At 39.8% G+C, this 17,528-nt stretch overlaps 1 protein-coding gene across 1 annotated transcript in view; it reads right to left on the bottom strand.

The window, feature by feature from the left end:
- Positions 1-17,528, bottom strand: part of SLC2A13 (solute carrier family 2 member 13) — a 380,204-nt gene that overhangs the window by 297,937 nt on the left and 64,739 nt on the right. The window contains exon 2 of the mRNA XM_075551886.1: positions 4,046-4,205. Coding sequence (XP_075408001.1) covers positions 4,046-4,205 — 160 coding nt within the window. The remainder of the gene's footprint in view (positions 1-4,045; positions 4,206-17,528) is intronic.

Here is a 17,528-nt window from a genome sequence, read left to right as displayed (position 1 = left end):
GTAATTAGTTCAAACTAATACGGTGAGTGTACATACAGCAGTGTTAAAAAGAATACAAAGGGGCAAAGCCTGCTTCACGGGACATTTGGACACAGGTTTAAAAAGCGAACAGGAATGGGAATAATAAAGAAGAGTGAGGTAGAAATGCATTACAGGCATATTTAGTAAAACAATCAATAGCAAAACAAAACTAGAAACATGAAAAAGTAGGCCTGCTTGGTATATAAAGGAGAAGCAAGGAAGGGAACAATCAGTTGCAGAAATCTAAAACTGCAGGCTCTGGTAAGATAACGGAAGACACTGAGAGTCATGGCAAAGAGCTTGGTTTTGGTCTTGCTCTCCTGTAGGAGCTGAAAAGCCTTCGAGGGATTTCAGCAGTGGCAAGCCCAGGCACACGCTCTAGACAAATCTTTCTGGTGGCATGTAAGTTCACTTTATTGTGTGTGTGTATATATATATAAAATAAAGTATATTTTATATATGAGAATATATATATATGAGAGAGGGGGGGCCTGCTATAGTGGCTTTAATCTGGCTATTAAAGAAAATGACTTCTTCATTAGCTTAATGTTTAGTATCCAAACCTCAGCATGCTCAATGCAATTATGAAATACTAGATTGAAGTTTTCCATGATATAATTGTAGAACATTAAATCATTAAAATGAGCAATCAGGATATTGTTGCCATATTGGTAAGCACCGTATCAGTTACATAAGAATTTTTCTCCACAGAGTTACTCATATACCTCACTGCTGTCAAGTTCAAGTCGATTCCTCCAACTCAGCCACATTACAGGACAGAGTAGAATGATTTCCTCCGAATTTTAAGACTATAAATCCTTACAGTGGTATTCATTCTCCCAGGGAGGGGCTGATGAATTCAGACCATTGAGCTTTTGGTTAGCAATCCAATGCTTAGTTAACTTAGCCACCAGGGATACGCTTTATTCATGAAAACTCACTACTAGTGAGTCAATTCCAGCTCATAGCAATCTTCTATAAGATTTCTGAAAGTGAAAATCTTCACAGGATCAGACAGCTTCATCTTTCTCTCACAGAGCAGTTGGTGGGCTTGAACTGTCCACCTAGAGGTTAGCAGCCCAACACTTAACCATCGGGGCATAAAAAATAACCAAACTCACTGCCATCAAGTCAATGCTAACTCGTAGCAACCCCCCTGTGGGTTTCCAAGACTGTAACTGTTCATGGCAGTAGAAAGGCCCGTCTTTCTCCTGAAGAGCTGGGGGTGGTTTGCAACTGCCCACCATGCAACTCACAGTCCAATGCATAACCATAGAGCCATGGGGCTTCTTTAATTTCTCATTAAGAAAATGCAAATGAAACCATAATGAGATACTACTTGTACCAACTATAATGTTTAGAATTTTAAAGACATATAACAAGCTTCACAGAATCAGAATGTATATTTTAACAATATCCCCAGGGTATCTGAGGAGGAAACAGAAATTCTCAGCAGGGGTTCACACTGGAACAAAAACCTGTCTGAAGTCCTGGTCCATGAGGACGTGGAGAATTTTGGGCCCTCATCTACTGCTGGGGAAATGTACAATGGCACAGCCACTCTGGAAAACAGTAGAGTAGCTCCTCAAAAATGTGAAGTATCAAGTTAGCATATGATTCAGCAATTCCACTCCTAGGCAGGTAACCAAGAGCCATGAAAACAGAACTCCATGCAAGGCTATGGGGGCGAGTGGAAGCCCAAAATCCATCTGCACACTACCTAGTCAGATTAAGCCACAGGCAGATGGCCTCTAGCCCCAGGCCAGGGACCGGAACACCTTCCTATCAGAGATTACTGTAAATTTGACTGTGGTGGGTCTAACCAGCGTATAATGCCATACTTGGCCAGCTGACCTTCCTCCTGACCCAACCTGAATATGCTCTAGGTTCAAATATTTCTCATTTGTTCCAAAAGGAGATTTTTTTCCTCTGGCTTTGTAAATATTGTTGGTAGTCTTTTCTTTCTGACGTTTTATTTTTTCTGTGTATTATGGTTGTTGATATTTTCTTCTTTGTTTTGTTTTATTGTTTCTGTTGGGTTTCCCAGTCTATGAAGCACAGAAGGCGAGGATGCACAGAGACCATAACTGATCCAGTGGTTTATCAGAAAGGGGTGGTGGTGGAGGTGGGGAGGGTGAAGGGAACTGGAGAGTAATCAATGAATGTGAGGAAGGGTGGGGGGAAGCATCAGAACAGATTATAATGATGTATCAGCAACTCTTCTCAAAAGCAATTTAACTATGGAAGTGTAGGATATGTGAATATTTTATCAAGATAACTACTTAAAAGAAAAAGAAATCAAACTTGAACCATGGATAACGTTGGCAAAAGAGGAAGAAGTTTTGCTTAAGGGGAATTGACCTTTTTGTTAATGGTGGTGAAATAATTTGAAAAAGGATATCAATAATGGTTGTACAACACCAAGAGTATATATAATCAATGGCACTAAATAATACGAGTAGAAGTTGTAGAACTGGAAAATGTTTTCTTGGGTGTATTTTTGTCACAATTAAAAAAAATAATTAAATGAATAACAATCAGTCCAAGGAAGAAAATTTTTAACAAAATGTAAATAAGTAAATGATTAAACCTTTAAATGGGCTGTAATTGAATAACTGATTGGTTTCTACTGAGTTCTCCAGGCAAACTCAAAAACAGCAGGTCAAGCTGGTTCATAATCTTCGTCTTCATTTTCCCTGTGAACACATCTACTGTCTTCGTCCGGGTCCTTCTGATCCGCAGGGCCGACAGGAGAGCGAACTGCCTGACAGCACTGCCAAGGCGGTCATCTCCACGGGAGCACACTCCCACATCATTCTCTTACAGCAGCTGGTAGGTTTGAACCACTGACCTTTCAGTTAACAGCCAAACCCTTAACCACTGACCCCCCCAGGCCTCTTTCCCTCTTTCTATATGAGATGTAAGGAAAGCCTCTTCACTTCTCCAGTCATTTCTCACGTTGCCAGAGATTTCTTGCAAGGTGGTAAGAGTTTGCTCCCATCTGCAGAGAGAGCTACTGGTTTTAACGCCTGTGTCCCCCCTTTAGCAGTCCTCACAAACGCATGCCCTCACTGACTTCTTTGAGCTTTCTGACATGATTTTTAATAAACTGTCACCGGTTTGAGTCTTTAGTGTCTCATCCTAAGCCCTGTGGCTTATTGTGCAGCTTTAAAAAAAAAGTAAAATTCCCTACATCCACATCACATCTGACGCTTTTTCTTCGGCTGTTAAGGATTACACGGTTGAAGCTCCAAGCGAGCAAGGATTTGAGTCTGTCTCAGTCAACATTCTATCCCTAGCACCTATACAGAGCAGATGTGCAACAGACACATGGAATTATATCACATACAATCTTAAGAATATTTGAAGGAAGTAACATTAGTCTGTTATTTTAAAAGCTAAGTTAGGTAGCAAATGAGAGTTCATAATATATTTACATTCTAAAAAAGATCCGTTTATTCTTCTCACTACATTGATTCAGAATCTATTTTTAAATATTTTGAAATCACTTTTCCCATACTTTGTGATTGCAAGTAAATCAAATGGTAATCAACTAAAAATCAATATATTTTTATTTACATATCTAACATCTTTTATATAGCTAATGGCTATCTTATAGTATTGTATTTATTTCAGATCAAAATGCAGCTTCCGAAACCCAAAAAGGCTGCTATTTCTATCTACAGTTCATAAACACCTGTCAATCACTGATACAATTCAAGATCATGCATATTTATGGCTGCATTCATTTTTAAACAAATATTGCAAAAGAGCACACACAGTGTGAGAAATGTCACCGAAATGCTAAAAATAATCCTAAATATCAATTCCTAATGGTAGGTTTCTCATCTATCCTTAAAATAAACATCAGTTTCTGGTCCACTTTCAATTTTCATTGAATGCCACAGACTTACAAATTAATCATAGTGATGTACAATACTCAAGCTGTATGTTCTTTATCCATTCCCATGTGTTCTAAAATCAGCTTTATTTGGAAAATTGAATGTCGGAATTATTTACAGACCTCCATCCATCCTTCTGCAGATAACTGAAGGCTCCGTCAACAACGCTTGCAAAGAACTGCCCTCCTGTGATGAAGAGGGTGTTAATGGTGACTAATCTCCCCCTTAAGTTGGGTGGTGAGACCTCCGCGATGTACACGGGCACTGTCATTGAAGCAATGCCTAGAAAGAATCAAGGAGAGGCAAACATAAGGCATCCATACACTCCAGCTGTCGGCTGCTATTCTAAATATGAATACATACTAGAGTAAGACACACACACATGCACGGGCTTGTTTTTCCACCTGAAATGCAGGCTCATCGTATAAATATTTGAAAAAATCTATTACATATTAGAAGTATGTGAGATACCAATCTCTGAGTATCATTTTTCATATTACCACTTGAAACTACCTCTAAGAACCTAAAAGAAAAGTGCCTCTAAGGGCCTTAGATAGCTGTAGAATGCATGTTAGTGTGCTTTATAATTATTAATGACAAAAATAGGAAAATGTTCTCTTTAGAATATAATCACAGAAATATTTTTAATCTATATGGAAATGTAATCAGACAATGGTGAGAATAAATATTACCCCAGAATGCATATTAATTATTCAGAGTCATCCTTTCTAGTAGGTATATCAAAATTTTTCCTTGGTCTATAAATAAGAAATCCATATATTAATTCACTTTATTCTAATTGGCTAAATGTACATTTCAGAAATCCATGAACTTAGGCAGTTCTTTGGGATTTTATAGTCCTAAAAAAGGATGAATTTAGTCATAAAATAGAGCATTTGATGAGTAACCTGTATTTAGTTAAACCTCCTTAAATAAACTTTATCTACCGTTATTATAATCTATAATGGTGGTCAACTTTCACGGATGAGCATAATCACTGAGTATCCTTTTAAAAATACAATTCTCATCACCTTATCTACTAAAGAGAAAATATTTTAGTAAAAAATACTAAATAGAAAACTACAGAGGCAAGATAATACACCATCTTTTTTTAATTCCCCAGAGGTGCTCCTATGTATATTTAAAACTATAATTTTATGGCACAGAATTTTCAGTTGAACCAAAATTCTCTCTAAAAGAAAACCCCAGCCTCGCTGACCCAAGTCTTGCTCACTTACCAGTTTCACATTGAGGTAGTTAAGTTTATTGTGCCAACCTAGCCGATAAACACATGTGGGGTTAATTGAAGGGCAGAGGGATAAATGCCTCAGTAAGCCTTGCCTTTCTAGTTCTCAGCTCTCTTGTTTTCTGATGATCGGACTAGGGTGCATCTGCCTTAGTCAGTTCCCTGCTTAAGCTGGCAAGGCTCATTTCCTGCAAGACATCCCTGAGGAGAAGCCACATGGACCTACCCCGATGCAGCCCTGGGTGCTGAAGCAGCCATATGGAGACCCCTGCCAGTGCTGAGAGTCTTACACATTCACTGACTCGGCTTTCCTCCTGCAGTCGGCATCACTGCGTCTGTTTTATGAGATGGAGGAGGACTTTGTGGATTTGTGTTGGGCATATGGGTGGGTTAATGTTGGACTTGTGGGCTTGGGCAGCACTGGGCTGGGATGTTTTCTTGATGCACATTTACCCTTTATATAAAACGCTCTCATACATGAGTTTCTGTGGATTTGTTTTTCTAAAGTACCCAGACTAGCACACACATCCATTTCCAGGAATATCTGCTTCTTTTTCATCTAAAATAAGTATCTGAGCACTACTTAAGCAAAGCTCAGTGAACAAAATTAAGCAGGATTTCTTAAAGAAAACAAAGACATTTTATATTTCTGCTGTTGTGCCCTACCAAATCAATACTGACTCATACTGACAAAAAAAGATAGAATAAAACAGCCACAAAGATTTATTAGGCTGGATCATTTATAGGAACAGGTAGCACATGGACTGCTGGTGAGATAGAAACCTGTTTGTAGCCAAGTTTAATCAATGGGCTACCAGGGCTCCCCTTCACATGCCTAATACTGCATGCCAAAATTAAACCCCAAGTGGTAAAGGCTGTAAGACAGACACATGTACAATTGCTTTCCTAGTCTCTGACATAATGGTCTGTCTATACTACTAGTAGCAGAAACAAATCTGTGTCTGTTTTCTGTATGAGGGCTGTTAAAGTTCTACTTAACACTTTTCCAGATGACAACACACATTGCTCCCCAGTATTAGTAAAGGCAGTTGTTCTTCTAAACAATTGAACAGAGCTTATCGTGTTGTTAGGTGCCACTTGGATTTGACACACAGCGATCCCATCCACAACTAAACAAATGATTGTTCAAATTGTGCCATTCTCAAGCTGTTTCTATGTCTGAGTGTACAGTGACAGCCACTGGGTCAACCCAGCTCGTTAAGGACCTTCCACTTTTTCACTGCCCCTCCTCTTTACCGAGCATGATGTCTTTCTCAGGAACTGGTCTCTCCTGATACTATGACCAAAGTATGTAAGATGAAGCTTTGCTCTCCTTGCTTCTAAGAACGACTCTGGATGTACTTCTTCCGAGATGTTTCTCCTTTTAGCAATCCATAGAATTAAAATTCCAAAATGCTTTGAAACTATCCTTCAGGTTTCCAGAGGCTTCTTCCTCTGAAGTGGGGAGCCAACTCCTGCTTCATATAGAAAAGCAAGGATGTTATTTTGAGGACTAAGGTGTGCCTGACCCAAGTCATGGTATTCTCCATGGATGATATGCATGTCAAAGTTGGACACTGAATAAAGAAGACCGTAGTGGAATAAATGCATGTGAATCGTGGTGCTGGAGAAGAACTCTGCAAGTACCATGGACTGCTCAAAGGACAAATTAATCTGTATTGGGAGAAGTAAGACCAGCATGCTCCTTAGAGGCATGGATGGCAAGACTTCTTCTTACATACTTTGGACATATTGTCAGGACAGATCAGTTCCTGGAGGACATCAATTTTGGAAAAGTGGAGGGGCAGCAACACAGAGGAAGCTCCCTTGACAAGATGGTTTGACACAGTGGCTGCATCAATGGGCTCCAGCACAGGAACAATTTTGAGGATGACGCAGGACCATGAAGTGTTTTGTTCTGTTGTGCATAGAGCTGTTTTGAGTAGGAACCTACTTGATTGCACCTAACAAGAGTATGTTCAGTACTCTTCTTCAGCCCCACAGCTCAAATGCAGCGAGTCCTCTTAGGTCAACTTTCACATGCATATGAGGCAATGGGAAATATCATGACTTGACTTAGGTACACCTTAGTCCTCACTGTAACATCTTTGCTTTTCAATACTCTAAAGAGGTCTTGTGCAGCAGATTTACCTAATGCAATGCATCTTTTGCTCTCTTGATTGCTGCTTCCATGAGCATTGATCGTGGATCCAAGCAAGACAAAATCTTTGACACCTTCAATCTTTTCTCCACTTAGCATGACGTTACCTATTGGTCTAGTTGTGAGAATTTCAGTCTCCTTTCAAATGAGTTGTAATCAGAACTGAAGGTTGCCATTCTTTATCTCCACAAGCAAGTGCTTCAAGTCCTCCAGTTTTAGCAAGGTGGTGTCATCTGCACATGGCTATTTCTTAGTAAGCCTTCTTCCAACCCTGATGCCCTCGTCTACATATAATCCAGCTTCTCTGATGATCTGCTTAGCATCCAGACTTAAATAGTACTGTGAGAGGATACGACCCTGACACATACCTTTCTGGTTCTAAACCATGCAGAATTGTCTTTTTCTGTCCCCACAACTATCTCTTGATCGATGTCCAAGTCCCACACGAGCACAACGAAGTCTTCTAGAATTCCCGTTCTTCTCAAGGTCATGATCTACAGAGTTGAATGTCTTGGCATAGACAATAAACACAAGGAAACAGTTTCCTGGCATACGCTGCTGTCAGCCAAGATCTGTCTACCATCAACAATGGTATCCCTTGTTCCACATCCACTTTTGAATCTGGCCTGAACTTCTGGCAGCTCCCTGTCAATGTACTGCTGCAAACCTTGTTGAGTGATCACAAGCAAAACTGTGTTGGCATGTGATATCAGTGATGTTGTTCTATAGTTAGAGCACTCTTCTGAGTCATCTTGCTTTGGAATGGGTACACATGTGGGCCTCTTCCAGTCAGCTGGCCAAGTAGCGGTCTTCCACATTTTATGACATAAATAACAAGTGCTTCTCATGCATCATCAGCTTATGAAAGCAGTTCAATCTGTATTCCATCAATTCCTGGAGCCTTGTTTTTGGCTAATGTTTTCAGTGCAGCTTTAATTTCATCGTTCAGTAACCTTGGATCTTGCTCATACGCTACCTCCTGAAATGGTGAAATGTCGACTAGTTCTTTTTGGTGCAGTGACTCTGTGTATTCTTTCCATCCTTTTTGGATGCTCCCTGGATCATTCAATATTTTTCCCGAAGAATACTTCAATAGTGAAACTCAAGCCCTGAATTTCTTCTTGAATCTCTTCAGTTTATGAAACAATGAGTATGTTCCCGTTTTTGGTTTTCTAACTCTCTATCTTTGCACTTTGCATTACAGTATTGACTTTGTCTTCTCCAGCTTCCCTTTAAAACTTTCTTTTCATCTCCTTGTCTTCCTTCTTCCTCCCATGTGCTTTAGCAACTCTATGATTAAGAGCAAATTTCAAAGTCTCTTCTGACATCTACTTTGAGTTTTTCTTTGTTTCCTGCCTTTTAATGACCTATCGTTTTCTTCATGAATGATGTTCATGATATACTCCTACAGCTCATCAGATCTTCTGTCATTAGTGTACAGTGCATCAAATATGTTCTTGAGATGTTCTTAAAATTCAGGTGCTGATAGACTCAAGGTTGTATTTTTTTTTTCATTCTACTGGGGCTCTTACAGCTCTTATAACAATCCATACATCAACTGTATCAATCACATTTGTGCACATGTTGCCATTATCGTTTTCAAAGCACTTTCATTCTACTTGAGCCCTTGGTATCAGCTCCTCTTTTCTCCCCCTCCCTCCCCAAACCTTGTGAACCATTGGAAAATTATGAATTATTATTTTCATATCTCACACCATCTGCTGTCTCCCTTCACCCACATTTCTGTTGTTCATCCCCGGGGGTAGGGGTGTTATTGGGATCACCCCTTTTCTCTATCTTCTTCCTACCCTCAGTGCAACATTTGGGGTTTTCTGATGCCTGATACTTGATCTCATCGACACCTCGTGATCACACAGACTGTTATACTTCTTCCATGTGGACTTTGTTGCTTCCCTGCTAGAAGGCCACTTGTTTACCTTCAAGCCTTCAAGACCTCAGACACTACATTGTACAATAGCTGCACAACATCAGTTATCTTCACCACATTTGCTATGCACACGTTTTGTCTTCAGCGATTGTGTTGGGAAGGTGAGCAACACAGAATACAAGGTTATTAGCTCAAAGAGTTCTCGCGTTGAGGGAGGGTTTGAGTAGAGGTCCAATGTCCATCTGCACATTAAGACTTAACCTATAAATATATGTGCATAGACCTATATCCCGGTTGTTATATATTAATGTATTTACACATACATATGCCTATATTTCTACCTCTATAAATACCTTTTGCTTCCTAATTCTTTCCTCTGTTTCTCAAGGTAGTATTTTTATTCTCATCGACTTGTTTTAATTTTCTTTACCTTTAATTTGAACTTACATCTGAGCAATTGATTGTCTCTTCCACAGTCAGCCCCTGGCCTGGTTTTAGGTGTTGATATTGAGCGTTTCCACCATCTCTTCCCATAGATGTCATCAACGTGATTTCTGTGTATTCCACCTGGAGAAGTCCATGTGTACAGTCAGGTTTTGTGCTGTTGAAAAAGGTATTTGGTGTGAAAAATCCTTGGGCTTGCAATATTCTATCACGCGATCTCTAGCTGCATTTCTATCACCCATTCCCTATTTTCCAACTACTGTTCCTACTTCTTTGTTCCAATTTTTGCATTCCAATCTCCAAGAATTATCCGTGCATCTTGATTGCATGTTTTATCAATTTCTGACTCAAGTTGTTGGTAGAATTCTTCAATTTCTTCCTCGCTAGCTTTGAGGTTGAAACATAAATATGAAAAATAGTTGTATTGATTGGGTTTCCTTGAAGGCAGATATAGATGCAATCCTTGAAGTGCAACCTCCTTTTTGTCACGCCATTCCTCTTGATTGTCTTATTCCTGGCATAGTGCACCATATGATTTTCTGGTTCAAGAGAGCCAATACCAGTTCACTCATGCCTAGGATCGCAATCACTATGTGTTCCATTTCATTTTTGACCACTTTCAAGTTTCCTGAATTCATGTATTGCACATTCCAAGCTCAGATACTTAGCAGATCTCTTTGTGGTGGCTTCTCCTTACCTGATCCATGTTCCATCAACAAATGAAGACCCTGAAGGCTCCCCTCCCACAGACTTTACCCCACTCATCACCGTGGTCCACTCCACACTCAGAGCCCTCTCAGACCCAGGGAGCATCACCTGCCACTGTCTCCTACCCTCCTCTGACTCGCATCAGTAGGGCTTTAGTATCTGACAATGATTAGAAGCCAGGCATAAGGTTTTCGGCAGCTCCAGGAGCCAAATTGCTCATCAATGTCTAGTCTTAGACTAGAACAGAGGTTTTCAACCAGTGGGTTGTGGAGGTCGAACGACCTTTCACAGGGGTCATCGATTCATTACAGGAGCAAAATGAGTTATGAAGTAGCAATGAAAATAATGTTATGGCTGGGGGTCACCACAACACGAGGAACTGTATTAAAGGGTGGGCATTAGGAAGGCTGAGAACCTGGGTCTGGAAGCTCCACTGCAAGCTGTTCATTTTGGCTGACCCTGCTGGCATTTGAAGTAGCAGTGACATAGTTTTGAGAACCACAGCGGTACATCAGCCAGCACAGTGTGACAAACTGACAAAAGCGTGGTGGCAGTGTTTGTTTATAAATCCATATATCACACACTTGTCTCTCATTGCCCTCTTTATGCCAGCTGCCAGTGAAACCCACCTTTATCAAGCATCTTAGATTTGATATTTACCATGTGAATTAAACTCCCTCTTTATTCAATAATGGCTTATGATTTCACCTATTTAAAATATACACACACATATACACCCATATATATTGCTATTTATTCATTTACTTTATCTCTGAAAAAGGTGACTTAAAAATAAATGGGCAGAGAGACAACATTTATTTCAAGTAAATAAATATTTACTTCTGGAACACTGACTGTATTGCTGCACAACTCCCTATAAGTACTTATTACATCGGCACACCAGTCAGAAGAATATTATATTTGCACACCAGTCAGAAGAATATGTGTCAGAACTACACACTCAATAATCTCCACCATTTATTTTCCACTCTTGAGCCAGTCAATCACTACATTGTGGAATTGAAATTAATCTTATGGTTTCATAAAATAAACATGTGCTATTAGACAAAGTAGTCCTTACAATTAACTCAACACCAAAAGATCATTCACACGAATAAATATAACAACACTACACCCAAAACTCACTGCCACAGAGTTAATTGCAAGTCATAGCGATTGGACAGGTTAGAAAAAAACCTGCCCCATAGGATTGCAAAGATGTAATCCTCACAGTAGTCTGCTACATCTCTCTTTCCACAGTGGCTGGTGAATTCTAACTACCTATCTTGGTTAGCAGTCAAGCGCTTTAATCATTGTGCCACCAGGACTCCTTTTCCATTTGACTGCCAATCATACAATCAGACTATCCTACACTGCCCTTCACTGCCTTAGAAAAAGAAAACATTTGCTGCGTTAATTAGATGCTTCATAGTTGTTACTATTAAAAAAGCTCACTAAATTTTTTTTTTAAATCAGACAACACTAATTAATTACTTAAGATTTCTCTTTCAGCTCTGGCCCCATTATAAACAAGAACTCGATTGCTCTCTTTAGTCAGATTTTAGCAAACAGAATTGCCTCTGGTAAATTAAGGCCATGGTGTCACACCATACCTGCTTGTCACAATGGCCACAGATTTCACTTCACAGGTCTATTGGCCCAGTTGTGAGGATCTAAGCAGATCTAATGCTTTTATAAAGCTTTATTATTTTGAATAAATGATGCAGCACTGAAAAGTTCTATGCACTGGCAATGAGAGACGACTTAAGAACTATGTAAAGACAGAACCATAGAACTAATAACTGGAAAGAACCCCCAACTCTCTTCTGTCTGATGAGCATTCACACTGACTTAATGCTGTCAGCTGTCTATATCCTATTATATATCATATATGAAATTGAATGCCATTAATTGAATGTATTTAATTCTTCATACAGCCCTATAGAAAATATACGCGTATTCCCATTTGGCAGGAGAGGAACTTAAAGAGGCAACACAAAGAATACATGGAAGAACAAGGATTTGAACCACACATTGAGATATCAGAACCAAAAACTGACAGCACCACTGGGTATGGCCTGAATACCAGGGATGTGTGACGGGACAGGACTTCCGGAACCTGTGGGTTTAAATTTCAGCCCTGTTACTTATAAATGTAGGTTGGGTTCGGACACCTAACTTAACTTGCTGTATGTATATCTCCTCATCTATTACACAGTAGTAACCAAAATTACTCTTTGATAGGGTTGGGAAGATTCATCCAGTGAGTTTACATATAGAAGAACATAGAATTAATTATGCCCAGCATACCGTCAGTTGTCAATCATGCATGCAATTAGATTTAATCTTAAATCCAGTCATAAGACATTCCAATTTCCTCCATTCATTTAGACCTGAATTGGATGTTGAAATAAGAATAAGAAAGAACAAAGTAAAGTCTTTGCATTAAGGAAGGACAACATACACTAGCCCTAATTATGAAGGAATGTAATCAAATAATTTTAAAATCATATGGTAAGGTAGCAATTAGGTTATGTCCTGAGTTCTACCATGTGATGATGAAAAAACTGCTGTATGCCAACACTAAATAGGTGGTACACATATTCCTGCAAAGATGAGCAAAAGCATGCAAAGAAATTCCAAATCCAGCAGAAAGAATGGCCTTAGAGTTGAAATCACAAATCCCCGGTTTGTGGAATGCTACGAATGCTAGTGGAAGGCCACAAGTCCATCTGCAGGGTCCCTCAGCGGATTATGTCTCCAGTGGATCCTCTCTGACCACAGTCCAGGCACGTGGATCGCCTTGTACCAGTCAGCCAGTATTGCAAAGTAGATTTGGGCAGATGTACTTAGACAGATAAACGGAAATGTAAGAATCTTATCATTAGATCTCCCCTTTGAGCTATTTTAAATTTGTTCTAGTTTTCTGCTTTCTTTTTATTGAGTGTTTTTTGTTTGTTTGTTTTATCCTGTCATTGTTGTGCGTCCTTTTTTTGCTTTTCGTCTCTGCTTTGTATATTTTTCTCTATCGGGAATCCAGCCTGGATAAATCTATGGAGCTAGGAACCTTAATAAGGGCGTCCTAGGGGGGAGGAGGAAGACATTGAGGGGGTAAGTGATGAGTACAAAACAGAACAACATTATAATGTTGACGGTGGTGATGACAACATAATTGCTCTTAATATAATTGAACTATTGAATTGCATTATATGTGAGCTACATGTCAATACAACTATTTTTAAAATACGGTATACTGTTCTCATAGCTAAAAGAAAATGTAAAGCAAAATGTAGACAAAGATGAGGAGGGAGAAATAGAGAAAACCCACTACCCATTAACAGAAATACCTATTAATCAGTTATATTTATCCAACACTTCCTTTGAGGTAGGATAGTTCTAAACACTGGGGAGACAGAGATGCTCGCGTGAACACTCAGCTTGAGTTTTAGTAAGCAAGCATATTTGAAAAAGTAATTACGCTTACACTGTCATGGATTTCACTATAAGGGAGGTGTGGAAAACATAAACTTATTTCAAAGGGATTAGCCCAGCTTGAGACATCAGAGAAAACTATATTTAAAATAAGACCTGATGAATGGATAACCAAGAGCTAAAGGAGAGGGGTACAAAACATTTTAGGTAACCAGCCTAGCTCAGATGAGGTAGGAAGAAAACACATTCTACAAAGGAAAATGGACTATCTATAGAGAGATAGGTAGGGATCAACTACATCAAGGATTTGGTGCTTAGAAGCAGTAGCCAACATTAAAGACCTGGTACTCAGAAGCTTCTTGATAATTTACAGGGAAAAGAGGCAAAATCACATTCATGATTTTAAAGGATCATTCTAGTTGGAGGATGAAAAGTGGACTGGGAAAGATCAGTAAGTTGAGTGACAGGGCCAGAGATGGAGTAAAATGGAGAGATTTGAGAGTTATGTACAGGTAGTCCTTAATTTCCACCCCCTGACTGTCAACTTGTCCCTCTGTGAAGTATGTGTTTTGTTGTGATGCTGCAAGTTATGTCACTGGGCGACCCACAAGGTCACCCAAGGCAAATAGGTTTCCCTGAGCTTTCAGACTGAAATACTATGAAGAAGAACGTGGCTGTGCACTTCTGAGGTATTAGCCACCCAAACACCAACAAACACAGTTCCAGAAGACAAGCCCCTTAGGTTGGAAACTACCCAACTATGCCTGGGAAGGAGCCAGTCCCCAAGTAGAGTCAGCCATTATGATACGAACGGAGTAAAGCTGTGAGACTTTCATTTGCTGACAGGGCATGACTCAAAATAAGTAGAAACAGCAGCAAAACCCATTAATAACTGGAACATGGAATCTGTAATAAAGGGACTAAGCCCTCAATGGGAAATCAGGGAGGAATTCTACAAATCGGGTAGGAGAAATGTGGGGAACGAACTCTGGACATTTTAGGAACTATTGTTGAATTACAACCTTGAGGCAGATGACACAACCTTGTTTGCTGAAAGCCAGGAGGACGGAAATAAACACGTCAGTAATGATGACGACCTAAGACTGTAGCCTTCAGTATTGCTTTCAATAAAGAAAACCAAAATCCTCACAGCTGGGCCAATAGACAATATCGTTACAAACAGTGAAAAAACTGAAGCTGTTCTGTGTGTATCCACAGTCGATGTTCATGGAAGCAGCAATAAGAAATGTAACAAAATACTGTATCGGACAATCTGCTGCAGAACTTGGCTTTCACGTGTTGAAGAGGGAGAATATCCCTTTGAAAACTAATATACACCCGACTCAACCAGGGTATTTGTGACCATCTCAAACGCATGTGATAAGCTTCACAATGAATAAGAAAAATTGATGCACCTGAATTATGCGGCTACTAAAGAATGCTGATTGCTAGAAGAACAAACAAATTTGTCATGAAAGAACTACACCCAGGATGCTCCTTGGATGTAAAGAGGGCAAAACTTCGTCTCGTGTGCTTTGAACGGGTTACCAGGCGAAGGCCAGTGCAAAAGAGAAAGAGGTTAGAATAGACTGACACGGGGGCTGCAACAATGAATCAATCATGACCACTGTGAGGACGGCCGGGACCACGCAGTGCTTTGTTCTGTTTGCAGTCACAGCGGTTGGAACCAACGTGATGGCACCTGACAACAACAGCCTTTGATTTATGATTCGCTCAAGTGATAACAAACTACACTTACAATGCCAGGCTTCTTTTGAAAAATTAATCTTTTAAATTTTTAATTAATGTAAACATGGATCCTTTTTTTGGTTTTGGACATCTAATGCTTAGTAATATGTATTACATGCGATGTTACAGTACACAATGTGCTGAGATTTGTATGTCCTGTTGTGTGTACTTTAAAAGTATGTACTGATAAAGACTGAATTTATAAAGCTATTGATAATAAAGTAAATAATTATAATAAAATATTAACTATTCGACATACATGAGAACCGGTTTACATCAATGTTGAAATAGAACTTGCTGTAAGTCGGGGACTATCTGTGTTAACTTTGAGGTTAAACATCGGATGAGACATGACGGAAGATGAAAGAAAGACTGGAGTCTAAAACTCAAGCATCTTTGTGGATAGCCTTGCGGAAAATGGGAATTTCAGAACACTTCATTGTGGCCACATGAAATCTATACATGGGTTAAGAGGCAGTTGAATGAACAGAAGGGAATGCCGCATGGTTTAAGAATCAAGAAAGGTGTGTGTCAGGGTTGTATCCTCTCACCATACTAATATAATGATGGGCAAATAATTAGAGGAGCTGGATTATATGGAGAAGAAGAGGGCATTGGGATTGGAGGAAGCCTCATTCACAAGCTGATGTGCAGAAGGCATAATAAACTTGCTGACTGAAAGTGAAGAGGGCTTGAAGCACTTGAAATAAAGAACAAAGGCTGCAGCATTCAGTATGGATTACAGATCAATGTCAAGAGCACCCCAATCCTCAAACTGGACCAGGAGGTGCCCCAGGATAAATGGCGAAACGACTGAAATTTTCAAGAATTTTGTCTTCCTTAGATCTGCAATCAATGCTCATGGAAGTGGCAATAAAAGATGCACTGCATTTGGTGAAACTGCTGAACACGACTTTTCTAAAGCGTTGAAAGCAGGCTGTTACTGTGAGAACTAAGGGGCACCTCAGTCCTCAAAGTAACAGCCTTGCTTTTTCTACGGCCTTCTATCACCTCATGTGCAGGGGAGAGCCCACCGCAGAATAAGGAAGCCCGCAGAGAATCAATGCACTTGAATTACGGCGCTGCTGAAGAATACTCAAAGCACAATGGACTGCCAAAAGAATCAATGCAGCCAGAATGCGCTTAGTGGTAAGAATGATGAGACTGTTTCTCATGTACTTCGGACAAGTTATCAGGTGAGACCCATCCCTGGAAAAGGACATCATGCTTGGTGAAGTAGAGGGGCCCAATGAACGGAGAAGACCCTAGAGTAGATGGCGTTCGTAACAAAGGGACAGAGCCCCGAATGGGAAGTCAACAAGGGGCTCTACAGATCGGATCAGAAGTGTGGGGAAAGAACTCTAGAAACTTAAAGAAATATTGTTGACTTACAATCGTGATGCTATTACATGCTTCAAGTAAAGAATGGTGTTACTTTTCCATTTATTTTAGCTGCTAAATTGTATTTCCTTAAATGTAAATCTAAGCTGAGAAGGGGCCCTGTACATATCTTCAACTCACAAATCTATTTATGTTATGATTTTGTATTATGATGTATGACAGTGATCATTCAGTAGCCCCCAGAAACAAATTGAACCTCAGAGACAAAAATTAAGAGGTATTCAGAAAGCCACATAGTTAATATGTGGGTGTCACACATTCATGTCCCCTGAAACTAGTGTGAGTGTCAGATTAGCACTGGATTGCTAGCGGCTCTGTCGGTATTTCAGACCCAACTGCCACAGAGAAAGAAGATGCTGCCTGCTCCCAGAAAGATTTCCAAGACCTTGGGGACCCTATACTGGGCTGCTATGTTTGGAACAAGCTCGATGGCAGTGAACAGTGGCTCAAACTGAGCTAAAGAATTTGTCAAGCAGAATGCTAGTTTATAATACATAACTCAAGATTTTAGTGTTGTGCTTTTAGTAATAAAATAAACAAATTATTGTTAGCTGTGTTAGCATAGCTGTGTTAGCA

The sequence above is a fragment of the Tenrec ecaudatus genome, chromosome 6 (assembly GCF_050624435.1).
Source record: "Tenrec ecaudatus isolate mTenEca1 chromosome 6, mTenEca1.hap1, whole genome shotgun sequence".
Taxonomy (NCBI): Eukaryota; Metazoa; Chordata; class Mammalia; order Afrosoricida; family Tenrecidae; genus Tenrec; species Tenrec ecaudatus.
The sequence above is the reverse complement of the archived record's forward strand: the minus strand, read 5'-3'. Positions and strand labels throughout refer to the sequence as shown.